This window comes from Citrus sinensis, chromosome 4 (genome assembly GCF_022201045.2).
Source record: "Citrus sinensis cultivar Valencia sweet orange chromosome 4, DVS_A1.0, whole genome shotgun sequence".
Classification (NCBI taxonomy): Eukaryota; Viridiplantae; Streptophyta; class Magnoliopsida; order Sapindales; family Rutaceae; genus Citrus; species Citrus sinensis.
Window position 1 is genome coordinate 24214976 of NC_068559.1, and position 15818 is coordinate 24230793.

The 15818-nt window shown below is 36.3% G+C and overlaps 3 protein-coding genes across 9 annotated transcripts; 2 read left to right on the top strand and 1 right to left on the bottom strand.

Moving 5' to 3' along the window:
* Positions 1–3683: 3683 nt before the first annotated feature.
* Positions 3684–8273, top strand: LOC102631489 (transcription factor bHLH49). Of its 5 annotated transcripts, XM_025100960.2 has the most exons (10): positions 3690–4148; positions 4431–4549; positions 4738–5781; positions 5928–6155; positions 6286–6351; positions 6459–6527; positions 6918–6989; positions 7078–7278; positions 7415–7502; positions 7582–8273. In XM_025100960.2, exons 3-10 carry the CDS (start codon positions 4867–4869, stop codon positions 7617–7619), a joined length of 1677 nt encoding a protein of 558 aa, XP_024956728.1. In that variant the 5' UTR covers positions 3690–4148; positions 4431–4549; positions 4738–4866; the 3' UTR covers positions 7620–8273. The 5 variants fall into 5 exon arrangements, with proteins under 5 accessions (XP_006484281.1, XP_024956728.1, XP_052295716.1 ...); XM_052439756.1 differs by having other exon boundaries at positions 3690–4549; XM_052439757.1 differs by having other exon boundaries at positions 3691–4148; positions 4431–5781.
* A 792-nt stretch (positions 8274–9065) lies between these two features.
* Positions 9066–15064, top strand: LOC102630869 (putative pentatricopeptide repeat-containing protein At1g68930). 3 transcript variants are annotated; one of them, XM_052440004.1, is made up of 3 exons: positions 9066–11497; positions 13450–14006; positions 14278–15064. In XM_052440004.1, exons 1-2 carry the CDS (start codon positions 9332–9334, stop codon positions 13561–13563), a joined length of 2280 nt encoding a protein of 759 aa, XP_052295964.1. In that variant the 5' UTR covers positions 9066–9331; the 3' UTR covers positions 13564–14006; positions 14278–15064. The 3 variants fall into 3 exon arrangements, with proteins under 3 accessions (XP_052295964.1, XP_006484277.1, XP_052295963.1); XM_006484214.4 differs by having other exon boundaries at positions 9066–12194; positions 13450–15064; XM_052440003.1 differs by having other exon boundaries at positions 13450–15064.
* Positions 13205–15818, bottom strand: LOC102631181 (uncharacterized). Its single transcript, XM_006484215.4, has 5 exons — positions 15198–15818; positions 14345–14964; positions 13926–14034; positions 13528–13848; positions 13205–13440 (listed from the first exon to the last, which is right to left on the bottom strand). The coding sequence occupies exons 1-5, from the start codon at positions 15348–15350 to the stop codon at positions 13393–13395; spliced, it is 1251 nt and encodes a 416-aa protein (XP_006484278.1). The 5' UTR covers positions 15351–15818; the 3' UTR covers positions 13205–13392.

The window sequence follows — 15818 nt, forward strand, 5'->3', positions numbered from 1 at the left end:
ATCTATGACCTAAAAGTTTAAAGCATGCAGATTCAAGATAAAATGAGAGACCATGCCAAGCTAGTCAAACCAATGAGCTGTGAATGTGTGATACAGATGAACAATAAAAAAAAGGGGTTTATGTTCAATGCACAACTGGGGAAGAACATTTGTATACCTAAACCTAATAGCTGTTAATTGTCGTACGTTTGAGTATTATAAGTCATTCTAAGAATACCCCTTACAAGCTTTAAGTAAAATACAAGATTTAATGCAATATTTAAATAGTGTAATTAAGTACAGTAGTTGTGACAATGGCATAATCTTACACAAAGTCTTATAGACGTGCGTCTCTTAATTGATTAAAGCCCAAACTTTAATTTATTTTGTGAACAACATTTTCATTAGCATGAAAGAATTAAAAAGAGAGAGAGAGAGTAATGATCAATGATACAGAGTCTTTGATTCAAGTTAAAGAATTCTAAAGCTCTGCTTAAGAGATCTCGAATCCCCAACTCCCATCCCATGTTGCTTTGAATGTATAGGATTTGGTTATTGCTTGCTTGGCTTTCGGTTTCCACAAAAAAAAAAAAGCCATGCCAGTCATGAAACAGCCCTTCATTTTAATATGCTTATATGCAAATGGTTTTATATTTTTATTTATTATATGGAAATAGTACAGTTGGCAATAACCCAATGGCTGGCTTTTGGCTTTACTCACTTTCTTATTGGAGGAAAAATATTATCGAGGAATCTCATGCCCGTTTCTTTATTAGGGTTTAGCTTTTTCGCCTTTGGACTATACTATTGTACAATGTTCACTAGAAGATTTCTTAATTAAAATTTTTGTTTTTGTTTTTCTTCTCAAACATACCTTGTAAAACCAACCCAATCAACACAAATGATTTTTACCTCTAACATGGCCATATTTAATTAAGTAAATTGCTTAGGGCTAAGTAAAAGATTAGGGTTTTATAAAATAAAGTGAGAGAGAGAGATTCCATTATTCTAAAGCTTAGGTCTTAGAGATTGCAAGTCCCAATGCCAACTAATAATGACATGAGAAAAAGAGAGAAAAGGGACAGTCCATCAATTATATAAAGTGGTAAAATATTGAAACAAGTTAACAGAATAATTATAATTATAATCTACTCTTTTTATCTTTTGGATTTTTTTATTATTCATGGATGACCTGCATAATTAATTAGGCCTTTGTTCAAAGGAAGAGAAGAGCAGTTCCAATTTGACGAGTCAACACTCTGATAATATCAGTGATATGATCACAGCCACTAGATTTGATTACCCTTTTCTAAGCAAGTCTCCCGATTTATTCTGTAATTAAGCCCATGTCGATCTTCAACCACCGTTCTGAAAATTTTGTTAATATTAAAGAATCTCTCAAAAGGGTAATCAAAATGGATTTAAAAACAAAATCTTGATTGTTAGCCTGTTGAGAAAGTTGCGAACTAAGTTTGAAAAACTTCCACCTAAAAAAACTTCTTGTCCCCATAACAATATGAACCTGGTTAGCAATCACTTTCGGTATCACTGTTTTATCAACAGCATCGCCAGTTCATTAAAAATTGTTTATTAATATTCAATCAAATGAGATGTGATTTACTTGATGTATATACATTTCAAATTGGATTCAATTCATTTTGATGTTCGGATAAAAGTTCAACGTGATGTATTAATCAGGTGATTTCTGATCAAATTCAATCAATCTAATTTATCATAATGGATAGCTTGTCAAAGAAGTGAAAAAGAAAGCAAAAAGAATACGGTAATGGACCAGATTGAACTGAAGTAATCAATTTGAAAATAAAGTTTGATTTAAGTGGGGTTGAAATAAAAAAATCAAAGCAAACGAAAAAGAATTTATTGAATTGCCAACGCAAAGTCTATTACATCGACCTCGATTTTGCCTAGAATCCAAAAGAGAGAATCTATTAAATTTAAAGGTTGGTTCTAAAATCAAATACATAAATTGTTCTTATCCTGCAAGCCTAACACTGATGTCAGTATGCGCTCACTTTGGATTTCATGTTACAGTTCACGACAATAATAGCAATATCAAGAAGGAAGGTATCACTTTCAAAAAGCAAATAAAAAAAGAAGGAAGGTATTAAATTTTCCAGTAAGAATTGAGAAATTCGAATAATCAATATAGCTAAGCAAGATTGGAAAAAATGAAAAAGAAGCTGTCCCTTTACTAATTCGATAAGAGAACTGTTATATATACTTTGTACTTAAGAGATAATCCACTGCATAAATGATAATTGAGTGTTCTTGTTAATAATTGTTGTGGGTTTCAACTTTTAAGAACAAAGTATATGTGATTTGGTAAATATTTACTATTAATAGATAGTGAAAATATATAATAATCATAATTAATACAAGATGGATTTGAACATACAACTAACTATATTTGTGTTACTTCTCCAACATTTAGATTTGTGTTATTTCTCTATCATTTAGTTTTGAGTAATGATAGACATCTTAAATTTTTTTATCCCAAATTCCATCCTAAATTATATGCTATTCATTGATTGGTCAGTAATTCTTTACAAGATATAAATTAATTAATTGTATAATCTTCACTAACCAATTGATGAATGTCATGTCATTTGTGATAATTTTTTGGGATAAATAATTTGAGATGTGTAACACTACTATTTAGTTTTTTAAAAGTAATTATTCACCTGTAGTAAAATTCTTCTTGGTTTGAAATGAGGTTCTTCAATTTTTACCTACAATAGATGAGTGAGATAGATTAGGTCAATCCCATAAATTTCTTTTAAATCTTAGTGTGAAGCTGTTTTGTTTCTCTTAGTTTTAAAGTTTCACAGTGGACATAATCAATATACGTGTTGTAAGATGCTGTCCTAACTAAAGTTTGAGTCTTAAGTTTTGTCCTAAATTTTATATTTAAGCCCCGTAAACCTTTACATTTTATATTTGATACGATGATGTATCAATATTTTTGGTCATTTCTTTTACCCTTTTAATGTTGTACTTCTAATTTTTTTTTTCTAAATAATATTGCAGTCTAAAATTTATGCTATAAGTTGTTTTTTTTTCCTCTTTTTTTTTTCTTTTAAAGCAATTTCAGATAAGCATGCTAGAAAATTAAAGATGGAAAAGAATTTAAAAGTTACATGTGTTAGGTAAAAGTCAAAGGAACCTAATTCTTGCAACTCACAAATTCTGCTTGCATAATAAATTAGATCAACCTTTCAACGTCCAGTAAAGCAAGCTGCCCATCTTGCACCGATTTAATACTAATATAATAATAGATTAACAGTTTAACACACAACATTGCACAATGCACATAATTTTTTTATAAAAAAAAATCCTTTGTGAAGCTAAAAAAAAAATGGAAAATTTAAGTTGTATACAATAAATGTATTTGTTTTCTTTTTCTCCAAGCTTTCACAGACTAACAGAACAAAAAAGATAGATAAGACAGTCAAGTTATCATACAATTGGATATAAAACAAATACAACTCTCCCTCAAAATGATACAAATCTCATGCTTAGAATCTTTATTAATAGATCAAAATTAAACTATAAGTATGAAAATGAGCTAGCTAGATTTTGGGTTCTTGACCAAACAAACTCTCCCATTAAAGCTCTCATTAAAAGCTCTGTTTCCGAGACAATAATCAAAGACAATGAAATAAACTACAAAAAAGGCCTCCTCCCTTGCAAGAGTTGGCAATGTCAGATGCTAGCTCAAACTGTTATAATTATCAGTTAAAAAATGACTCGTTAAACTAAAACACTCTAATTAATTAAAGTTGTTTTTAAAAGTTAAAGGAAAAAAAAGAAAAGTTGTTTACCTCTTTATAATATAATTTTAACAGTAGCAGTGGCGGTGGTTAATGATCAAAGAGCTCTCTTTTTTATGCAAGCGTGGGTATAAATGCAGGACCTTTGCCGTTACTCTTCCCTTTCACTCTCTCACGAATACCCATTTCTTTGATTTTGTTTTTCTCTTTAAAGTTTCGATCTTTCTCTGTGTGTGTGAGCGCATCAGTTCAGTTGTTGTTGAGCAAGAAAACAGGAGGTTCTTGAGGCAAAATTGAATAAAGTCTGTATTTTTATGAGATAAAAAAAGCTAGCTTGAATGGAAGGCAGAGCACAAAAAGTATAGCACAGAATCTGAAGTCAGTATATTTTCTCTAGCCACCACTTTTAGTTAGCTTTTTCTCTCTTCCTCTTTCTCTGTGTCTCTGGTAACTCTGACTAGGGTTTGAATGGGAGGGGGTCTTATTTATTGTACCGAAATCAATGTTACTTTCTTAATTGGCCGCTTCTTGTTCAGACTTTTTCAGACTTCCCTTCTTTGAAATTTATTTGGTAGCTGCTCAAATTTGTGTTGTGCGATTTTTGTTACTACATATTTTCACTATTTTGTTAGGTCTATAACCTTAGTAACTGTACTGTAGTGGGTCTGCTTGGGTCTGCCTCCTCGGTTAGCACAGACGCTTACTTTGTTTCATTCCTTCTGGGAGGATTGGGGCTTTCGAAGGAATATCTTTGGGACTGCTGTTAAGTTTCTTAAATTGTAAGTTTCAGACTTTCTGTTCTTTTGGGGTAAAACTTCTTTGTGAAGTGATAATTTAATATGTGTCTGGGAATTAGATAGTTTTTTTTTTTTCCTTTTACTTTGTGTTATGCTTTTCTTTTTCATATCCTCCCTTTAAGTGTCTTTGATCTTGGGGCTAATCTGATCTAGCCACTTGGGCTTTTTAGCGGTTGTCAATTTTAAAGGTTCCAATTCCCTTTAGTGAATTTCTATTGATTGCTTGCTGGTTGTTCAACCACAATTGTGAGAGAAAGCCATCTATTGTTGGTCACTTCTGCTGTTCTTGTTAAGGAGAGATGGATATGAGTGACAAGGATAAATTTGTGTTAGAAAAGAGGAATGATAATCCTATGGACTATCATTCACCTAATATGTCTTCAGACTGGCAATTTAGCGGTGCCAATCTTGCAAATGCGGCTCTAAATTTGGTTCCCACTGGTAATCCACTGGGAGTTGGTTCCTCTTCATGTTCTTCTGCTCCAATGGTGGATTCATTTAACCAAACCATTTGGGACCATCCTACCAACTCGCAGAGTTTGGGGTATTGTAATATTGATGCCCAACACAATGCAAGCTCTTCAAATGCTTTAGGAATTAGAAAAGGAAGTTCTGCCTCTTTGAGAAGTTGTATTGATAGACCACTTGATATTGGATGGAATCCAGCTAGTTCAATGATAAAAGGAGGCATTTTCTTACCAAATGCCCCTGGAATGTTCCCGCAAAGCTTATCTCAGTTCCCGGCTGATTCTGCATTCATAGAGCGAGCGGCCAGATTTTCTTCCTTCAGTGGTGGGAATTTTTGTGATATGATGAACACTTTTGGCACTCCTGAACCGACAGGCCTTTATTCTAGGGGTAGGGGGATGATGCAAGGGCCACAAGAAGTGTTTGCCGGTAATGGGTTGAAATCACTGTCTCGCGGTCAGTCTCAGAAGAATGAGATGAATGTGGCTGAAGTTTCTAAAGATGCTTCATTGTCTGTTGAACATGGAGCTAGTAATGGGAGCACACTAAAGAATGAAAGAAAAGGTGAGAGCCTAGTGAATTCTCATGGAGAAGCAAAACAAGGTGTTGGTGCGTCTGGTGGTGACTCTGATGAAGCTGAGTTCAGTGGAGGTGGTGGTCAAGATGAGCCATCTGCGGTAGAGGGAACCGGTGGGGAACCTTCTGCTAAGGGTCTATCTTCAAAGAAAAGAAAAAGGAATGGCCAGGTAGAAACCATTTTTTCCATCCTTTAAAAAAAAATCTTTTCAATTGTAACTTGTCTCTGTTTTTTTTTTTTTTTCCCTTTTTTCACATTTTTTAATTATTATTTATTTATTTATATATTTTTTTGGGGGGGGGGGTTTGGTGGTAGGATATTGAGTTTGATCAAGCCAAGGGAGGCCAGTCATCAGGTGAAGCTGCAAAGGACAACACTGAAAATCAACGGAAGGGAGATCATAAGCCATCCTCAACTGGAAATAAGTCTGCTGGAAAACAGGGAAAACAGGGATCTCAAACTTCAGATCCACCAAAAGAAGAATATATTCATGTCAGAGCTCGAAGAGGCCAGGCAACAAATAGCCATAGTCTTGCTGAAAGAGTAAGGATTTTACATGGAGCCCTTTCTTTTTTCATTTTTCTTTTAGTATTTCTATTTTTGTGAGCAAGTGTCTGGTTAAAAAAGTTTATAGTCTTGTGCAGAAATTGTAATTCGTTAATTTTGACTACAGGTGAGAAGGGAAAAGATCAGTGAGAGGATGAAATTTCTTCAAGATCTCGTGCCTGGTTGTAGCAAGGTTTGTTAATTGGATTTGACAGTTTAGGAAGTCCAATAAGACAAACTCTCAGCAGAATTCAGTATTATATTGAAATTCACATTATTTAAATTGATTGGTTTTTGCAGGTCACCGGCAAGGCTGTAATGCTGGATGAGATTATTAACTATGTCCAATCACTGCAGCGGCAGGTTGAGGTATGGGGAGAAAATTCCAAAAATTCCAATTTTCCCTTCTTTTTCCACATTTGTTGCTCGTAAATGATACAGCGTACTGCCAATTTGTTTTCGATGTAGCATGGACACTTATATTTCCTAAAAAATTTTGATGCCAATTTGTTTTCGATATGGCATGGACACTTATATTTCCTCAAAAATTTTGATGATGCATGGGTCGTGTACATTGCACTTGTGGTCTATGTCAATAAACCAGCATAATAACTTGTGGTTTATCGCATTAGCCCAGTGGCTTTGAGACTACCATAAATGATTAGTTAACTTCTTAGCAGAATATACTACTGTCTGAAACTTTTCATGGTTATTGATTGTGACCCATTTCTGTATCACTTCCTGTTTTATTTTCTCCAGTTTCTGTCAATGAAACTCGCAACGGTAAATCCGCGACTGGATTTCAACATAGAAGAGCTGCTAGCAAAAGATGTAAGTGATTTGGAGAGCATTTCAGTAATGCAAATTTCCTCGAGTATTCTTGCATTATCTTAGGTCTCAAGAATGTTTTCTTAAACAGGTGCTTCAATCACGAGCTGGTCCTTCATCTACTCTGGGGTTTTCTCCTGATATGCCTTTGGTTTATCCTCCAGTACATCAATCTCAAGCAGGACTCATGCATGGTGCTCTTCCTGGCATGGGGAACCCTTCTGACATACTTCGGAGAACTATTAACTCCCAGTTGACCCCAATGACTGGAGGATTCAAGGAGCCATCTCAGGTATCTTTCTATCCACAGTAAGATAATTATGAAGATGAGCTCCACAACCCACACCCCAATCCTTAATCTCAAGTGATGTAGTCTGCCTTTGTTTCTGGGTGATACAGTTGACCTTTCATTTGCTCTATTTGACTAGGTAGCCAATGTCTGGGAAGATGAGCTACACAATGTTGTCCAGATGAGTTATGGAACTAGTGCTCCCTCTGACAGCCAAGATGTAAATGGTATGATTTGTTAATTTCACTATTTTCTTATTTTCCAAGTTTTTTGAGATTAATAAAGAGTTCTCTACAACATTTGCAGGGTCTACACCACCGGGTCATATGAAAGTTGAACTTTGATAAATTTTTATTTGTTTTATGCCAATCGAACTGATACGGCCCCGTATATACCTTTGCATTACTGGCTTAAGATGACAGGAAAGCTCATGAGAGTTCCTTTATTGAATATGAAGGATATATAAGTAAACAAAGCTATTACCACGTTCCTACTTCATCGCTATTTGTTAATTGAGATGCTGCTGAGATGGTACCAGAACTTGGGAGGATCGGTTCATAAACGAAGCTGGGGATCATCTCTTAAGCCTCGAGGATCCTCAGGCATTATGATGCAGCAGTAACCTTCTTGTTTTTCTGTTTAAACTATCAGTTGTGAAAAAGTGATGTCGTTCGTGGGAATAGAATAGCTTAGAACATGTCCCATGTCCGGATCAAAGAATGTATAGATTGATATTCCAATATCTCATGAGATAGGTTGTAAACTTGTGGACAAGCAGGAGTCTCATCTGATACGGATATAATTTACAAAATAGCAGTGGAAGCCTCGAGTTCTTGTTCTGCTCAGAATTAAAAGTTGTATTTTCTAATTATATCTACTATCCATGACCAATGTAATGCTATCCTTTTCCTGTTAGTCCCATCGCGCCAAAAATTGTTATCTGATCCAGCCTAGCACCCATTGAATAATAACATGTGACGTATTTGGATTGTTGTTCATGGGATTCTTCATTTGACTCTTCTTCCAACTCTTCATATCAAGAAGAATCCTGAAGAGCCTGAGCTTGGAACTTGTGCCTAAATCAAGAGTGCTTCAGTTTAGCCAGCTATATTTACAGCTCACAATATTCTGTGTCATGGAAATCCCTAGAGGATAAAATTACACACGGAAAGGTGTATACTCTTTGACTGGATTATGCTCAGGATTTTTTTAATTGGAATTTGTCCGAGGGCGGGGTTATCAATCAATTCGAGAATCTGGTAGTGCATAAGATAGAAGCATATCCACTGTGAGATGCAAATAAAAATGCATGTGAGTTTTATGAATGGTTCATTCTCATTCTCATTCTGAGTCTAGGACAGGGAAAATACAAGCCTAAGAAGAAAAAGGGATGTTAGTCGGATTAACAGCCTGGAATCTGACCTCTCTCCATTATTAAACATAATGTGCAATCATTTGTATTTTAGACCAAAAATAGTTTCTATTTTCTTTTTCCCTCAAAATTAAAATTTATATTCTGTGACATTTGAGTGAAAGGAAATGGGGTTGTAAATGATGTCTTGATCCATGTACAAAATTAGTGAGTAGCCCTCCCACCAAAAGAAAAAACCCAAAAAATAAAAAAAATGACACTAAATTAAATTAAATTCAAACATACCCTTGATAGTCTGTCTATAGAGTAAAAATTAGTAATTTTTAAACAAAATATATTATATTTTGAATAATACGTAGCAATATCACTCATAACTTCGTTTATATTTTAATTAGTAATTTAGGGATCGACTGCGTTAGTGGCCGAGGACACGGTACATCTCAGTCTACGCAGCATCTAATAATTAAAAAGTCAACCGAAATTTTAAAAAAAAAAAATGATGTGGCCATTCGACGGCGCCCCATGGGGTCGCAGTCGTCTAAGTACATGAACTGGATGGAGCCCATATGAACACAGTTTCCAGTTCGGGATCGTTTTGTTTTTGTTTTTGTTTTTGTTTTCTGACAACAAACTCGGTGGCAGTAAGGTTAAGAGCAGTTCCCGCCAGTAAGCACAACACGACACATGTCTTCACCTTCCAACCACTACGCTTCCTTGCTAAAACTCTGCTGCGAAAACAAAGACCAATCGCAACTCAAGAAAATCCACTGCCTTATAATCAAAACCTTGACGGACCCGGAAACATTTCTTTCGAACTGTCTCGTCAATTGTTACAGCAAAGTAGGCAACATTAAGTATGCACGCCGCCTGTTCGACAAAATGGCCCAGCCAAACCTTTTCTCATGGAACACTATTCTCTCTGCTTATTCTAAATCTGGCAATCTTTCCGAAATGAACAGTGTGTTTCATTACATGCCATTTCACGATGGTGTTTCTTGGAATTTGCTTATTTCAGGGCATGCTAGTCATGGTTCTGTTAACGACGCAGTTAAGGTCTATAACTTGATGTTGAAAGATGGGCTTGGTAATTTAAGTAGGATTACATTTTCAACGATGCTTATAATGTCTTCAAGTCGACGTTGCGTTGATTTGGGGAGACAGATTCATGGGCATATTTTGAAATTTGGTTTTGGCTCATATGTGTTTGTGGGTAGTCCTTTGGTAGATATGTATGCAAAATTGGGGTTGATTTATGATGCCAAGCGGGGTTTTGATGAGTTGCCTGAGAAGAATATTGTTATGTATAATACGATGATCACAGGGCTTCTAAGACGTGGGTTGGTTGAGGAGTCAAGGAGGTTGTTTCGTGGTATGAAGGACAAAGATTCGATTTCGTGGACCACAATGATTACAGGACTCATGCAAAATGGTTTGGAGAGAGAAGCTATTGATTTGTTTAGAGAGATGAGATTGGAAGGCTTGGCTATGGATCAGTTTACATTTGGAAGTGTATTGACTGCTTGTGGGGGTTTGTTGGCTTTGGAAGAAGGGAAACAGATTCATGCTTTTATAATCAGGAATGATCATAAGGATAATGTCTTTGTGGGAAGTGCTCTTGTTGATATGTATTGCAAGTGCAAGAGCATAAAATATGCAGAATCAGTTTTCAGGAAAATGGCTCGGAAAAATGTTGTCTCATGGACTGCAATGCTGGTGGGTTATGGCCAGAATGGATGCAGTGAAGAAGCTGTTAAGATATTTTGTAATATGCAGAGAAATGGGATTGAACCTGATGATTTTACTCTAGGGAGTGTAATTAGCTCCTGTGCAAATCTGGCAAGCTTGGAAGAGGGTACCCAGTTTCATGGTCGATCATTAGTTACTGGCTTAATTTCCTTTATTACAGTATCCAACGCACTTGTTACTTTTTATGGTAAATGTGGAAACATAGAAGATTCTCATCGGCTGTTCAACGAGATGAATGTCAGGGATGAAGTTTCATGGACAGCTTTGGTTTCAGGGTATGCAAAATTTGGAAAAGCCAATGAAACAATTGATTTGTTTGAAAAAATGCTGTCCCATGGTTTGAAACCTGATGAAGTTACTCTCATTGGAGTTCTTTCAGCTTGCAGCAGAGCGGGATTAGTGGAGAAAGGACGTCATTATTTTGAGATAATGGTCAAAGAGTATGGAATTAGACCAATTCATGATCACTACACTTGCATGATTGACATTCTTAGCCGAGCAGGAAGGTTAGAAGAAGCAAAAAGTTTTATAAATAAAATGCCTTTCCCTCCTGATACAATTGGTTGGGCCACCTTGTTGAGCTCATGTAGAATTCACGGCAACGTGGAAATTGGGAAATGGGCTGCAGAGTCTCTTCTGGAATTGGATCCCTATAACCCTGCAAGCTATGTCTTGCTCTCAAGTATCTATGCATCCAAAGGCAAATGGGACCATGTTTCCCAATTAAGGAGAACAATGAGAGAAAAGGGAGTGAGGAAGGATCCGGGATGTAGTTGGATCAAATACAAGAGCAGAGTGCATATTTTTTCAGCAGATGACTGGTCAAGTCCATATTCTGATCAAATATATGCTGAGCTGGAGAAACTAAACCGCAAAATGATAAAGGAGGGATATGTGCCAGATATGAGTTCTGTTCTTCATGATGTTGAGTTATCAGAGAAAATAAAGATGCTTAACCACCACAGTGAGAAGCTTGCAATTGCATTTGGATTGTTGTTTATTCCTCCTGGCCTTCCCATACGAGTGGTTAAAAACCTTAGGGTTTGTAGTGATTGCCACAACGCCACTAAATATATTTCAAAGATCACCCAAAGAGAGATACTGGTAAGAGATGCTGTCAGGTTTCATTTATTTAAAAATGGAGAATGCTCATGTGGGGATTTCTGGTGATGAGGTTCCCTGGGTGCCATAGCTGTTCTAAAAATTAAATATACAATCACATTTGGATTGTTGTTTATTCCTCCTGGCCTTCCCATATGAGTGGTTAAAAACCTTAGGGTTTGTAGTGATTGCCACAACGCCACTAAATATATTTCAAAGATCACCCGAAGAGAGATACTGGTATGAGATGTTGTCAGGTTTCATTTATTTAAAAATAGAGAGTGCTCGTGTGGGAATTTCTGGTGATGAAGTTCCCTGGGTGCCATAGCTGTTTTAAAAATTAAATAAACCTGGTATAGGTGAACGACCAAATCCAAGTATTACAGGGCATCAAATGGTGACCATGACACTACTTAGGATTCTCATCAGGACATTTGGGATCCATATCATTCCATAAGAACATCTTTGTTGGGTCATACATATTGTACACTTTTGATCTGATGATCCCAGCTGTCAAATTTATATAACAAGGAAATCATGACTATTGGAAAAGTTTGGTTAAAAGTTATTCACATATTTTATAAGTGGGAAGGTAACTTGCTCTGTTCATTGTTCAACCCAAAAGAGTGGTGGCTTGCCTAGCACCAAGTCGTTTGCCAGCTTTTCAAATTTTGCTTTGATGGACTATTGGGTTTCTGAGGTAAGACATTAAAACTTTTATAATTTTCCTTTGGTAACATAAAGATGCATAAAGGTCAGCCTAATTCTGTGTGACACATGTTTATTACATGGTTGCGTGTGATTGGATCATGGTTCTGATGTTGGAAAAACCTATGGCGTATGTATGATGCACATGGAAGATCATTTCTTGCAGTATTTTTTTTAATTAAATAATGCGAGGATAAGGAGAAATTTCACAAACCCCACATTCTTCAAAATCGGTCATAGGCCAAAGCTCCCTCCACCTCTTATCATGAATTCTCCTTTTTCCATCTCTTCACTTTCTCTCAACTTTTTACTCCTTCACCTCTTAATAATATGAACTTTTGAAGAAATAGTAAGAAATAAGGTATGGGCATTGGACATTGTATCCTTCAATGAATTCTGAATAATGATTTATTGTTAGTACCCACATGTGATTTGTGGGATCCCATCATCCAATCCTGTGGGCTGGGAATTGAAAGAACCTAGCTGGTCTGGCTCACATCCAACTTCAAAGCACGTAGTTCCTCTTAACCTTTGACAAACACCTAGTTTCATACGGATACTGTTGGATATGAATGCTTGCTTAAATTTTTCTTTCATGATTACCGTGACTCATCTGTTTCCACGTGATGTACTGCTTGTCATTTTCAGATGAATGCAATTGTTTGGTTGCATTTTGATTTAGATCTTTTTCTATTTTGCTTTTCCTTTTTTTTTCTTCCTGAAAATGTTGTTTTTGATAAGTCAATTAAATAAAGAACAAGGTCTTTTGAATTGGATTTAATTCTCAAGATTGTGTTTATGTTGCAAATTACTGCTGAAAAAATATTGTATATAATACCTACTTTAATATTATGTGAACCCAACTGTTTCAACTAGATCAATCATAAGTGTCATATTATTCCAATTTGTTTGTCATGGTAGTAACTTCAATGGGAGATGTAGTATTTTTGCTTGGTGATCGACAGGCTAAAACTTTATTTGAAGAGCAGTACTTTCAAATAGTTAGAATAAATTGCAGTATTTGAATTAAAAAATTATTATCCATACAACCCACACAAGGAAATACAAGTGGCAAGCCTTAAGAAAAGAATGATGAAATTAGACTAGATCTCTCTCCTGTAATAAAAGAAAATAGAAATTTACTAGATGTAAATCTGAAGAAGACGTGAAAATTGTAGCAAACTTAAATACTATTCTTGTGATGTTTTGATTGTCTCTGATTGATCTTGCTGTTGGTCCTGTTTCAGGTTGAACAGAAGATGGTTAGTAACTCTTTTAGTGGAAAACATTTGCATTACAAAATCAGAGAAACCAACAATTTTTACCTGCAGTTGGGTACAGATCTCAATTGCTTCAGCTAGAGGTGCCCAATCACCAAAATTCCTCTCGATAAACTGGTAAGCTATACCACTTCGTCCTCTGCCAACGATAAAGAGCCCGCCCTTAATTTCACCTTCACCTTTAAAGTTTTGCTCTACTCCCAGGGTTCTTGCACGCTTATAGTTTGCAATAGCTCGGGGGTTTAGAAGAAATCCTGATAGGAACTTGTCCTTGAGCAACTTTCCACCCCCGAGAGCTTTAAAGAATTCCATACCCTGGTCATAGACTACAACACCACCCCAATATCGTGGCCAGAAATCTTTCACCTGCACTATGGAAATCACATGTCAAAGAAAGATCAGTCAACTGATAGAAGAATAAGTCTTACCACAACTCTCTGTACCTCTGATTCTATGTATTCGTGAAGAACAGCAAATAGTTGAATTCCCAAGGCATCAAATATTGGTTTTTTTGCGTACAACTGGTGAGCTTCTGCTCTGCACATGATGCACCTGTTTAAAGTTCAAGAGATGTAAAGAACAAAAGTGGGACAGAATTTTTACACATGAAAAATTGAAGAAAGAATGCATCTTTTTATTGCTAAAGTTGATTATTTCTCTATACGCCTGCATCCAATTCTTAATCAGCTTTCTAAGCATTTTTCCCTTTGTAACATTTGACATTGAAGTCTCATTACTGCTCGATCATCTATAGCTAGATGTGGTTATATGTATTTACTTTGCATGCTATACAAGTGAATCACGAGCGCAGTCTTTAGAGTTAAACATGCCAGTCAAGATATGAAGTACATGGAGTGTTTACCCAGGACGGCGAATGCAGAGGAGGACAGCTGGCCTTTCTCGCCACAACTCTAAAGCCTTCATTGGAGGTGTCTTTGTTTTCACCAAACGCTCCATTCCGATCTTGTACTCAGGGGTTAGTTTCTGAATTGAGATGTTCTCAATGGCAGAGTAAGGAGCAACCTTTTCATTGACTGGAGGAGCTTGTATGCAACCACATACTCGGGGCACAGCTGGTCCCGCAGCTACAATTCCTTTGAAGGTGTATCCATCTTTGATCTTAAAATCAGCCAGTGATTGTTCTAGGGATTTATTTGCACCGGTTCTTGACAGGGATGATCTTACACTCTGCATCTTTGTGGATTTGATTGATGTATAACTCTTGTAAATGCTATTGTTTCTAGATGGTATACTACTGTTATTCCTTGCAGTGAGAGTATCCCATTTGGGCATGGGATCAGAGCATGCACTGGTTCTGTCCTTGAACCGAGCCATATGACCTCTCTTCATGCCAAACTGGGAAGACAAGTCCCCAGTGCTTAAGTTAAGAAGTTCAGGAAGAGATTTTCCAGAGGCCTCAAATATGTCAGCATATTGCATCAAAGCACGATCGTGCAGGTATGATCTGATTTCTAGTGCATCCTACAGTAAACGAAAGTCAGTCCTGAGGGCAGAAATTAGATTGTAATTTTTGAACTACAGAACTTAAATTCATTGATGAAACTTATCGACTTTAGATTCTTGCTTCACATGTAAGGGAAATAGCTACTCTTAAATACAAAGAACTGTACATGTTTTTGCAAGAAGGAGGGGGGGGGGGGGGGGGGGGGGGGGGGGGGGGGGGGATGAGAAGCCGATTCACAATACAAACCAACCTTTTGTTGTTGTGTCATATTTATTGCATCCATATCCTCTGCATTCATTACCTTAAGGGTTGGAACATCATCCCAGCCTTCTTCTAACAGCTTTGGGAGCTGTCCTTTGAGAACCCCATTTCCAACAAAATCCTCCATTGCATAAGAAGCCATTTTCTTCGGAAACAGAGAATGGACCAAGCCAACTCACCCTTGTTCTTCACTGCAGCTGTGCCGATGAGACTCTTTTTGCTTGGTCCAAACCACTAGTTGCATATATAGACCTTCATAGACAAAGTCATATAAATACGCATCTAACTTCGGCTAACTTGAGTCATAGCAACATGAAAAATCTTTATTTTATTTGAATATTTTAACTCCAAAGTTTTAAACCTATCAACTCAAGTTGCGTTTGATGTTGTGGACGATAACATTTTTCTCATTTCTTCTAACAACCAATTCGTTCATAAGTTCCAAATAATCATACATTTAAATAAATAACGCGAAAATGAAATATTTTTGTCCCTTGTTGACTGTCTTTGATAAATTACCAAATTGTTACCGGAGGGAAAGATGGAAGAGTAAAAGACAAAGGCTAGAAATTAAACAGTAGTCGGGAGACTGGAATAACAATTATTGATT

Bases quoted from the DNA above. Each gene is read 5' to 3' on its own strand.
- LOC102631489 (XM_052439756.1), top strand. From the start codon at position 4,867: ATGGATATGAGTGACAAGGATAAATTTGTGTTAGAAAAGAGGAATGAT. The intron at 6,528-6,917 runs GTATGGGGAGAA...TATTTTCTCCAG, and splicing joins CACTGCAGCGGCAGGTTGAG to TTTCTGTCAATGAAACTCGC. The intron at 6,990-7,077 runs GTAAGTGATTTG...TTTCTTAAACAG, and splicing joins AAGAGCTGCTAGCAAAAGAT to GTGCTTCAATCACGAGCTGG.
- LOC102630869 (XM_052440003.1), top strand. From the start codon at position 9,332: ATGTCTTCACCTTCCAACCACTACGCTTCCTTGCTAAAACTCTGCTGC. The intron at 11,498-13,449 runs GTAAGAGATGCT...GTCCTGTTTCAG, and splicing joins TCACCCAAAGAGAGATACTG to GTTGAACAGAAGATGGTTAG.
- LOC102631181 (XM_006484215.4), bottom strand. From the start codon at position 15,350: ATGGCTTCTTATGCAATGGAGGATTTTGTTGGAAATGGGGTTCTCAAA. The intron at 14,965-15,197 runs GTTGGTTTGTAT...CGTTTACTGTAG, and splicing joins ATATGACACAACAACAAAAG to GATGCACTAGAAATCAGATC. The intron at 13,441-13,527 runs GTAAAAATTGTT...AACCTGAAACAG, and splicing joins AGATCTGTACCCAACTGCAG to GACCAACAGCAAGATCAATC.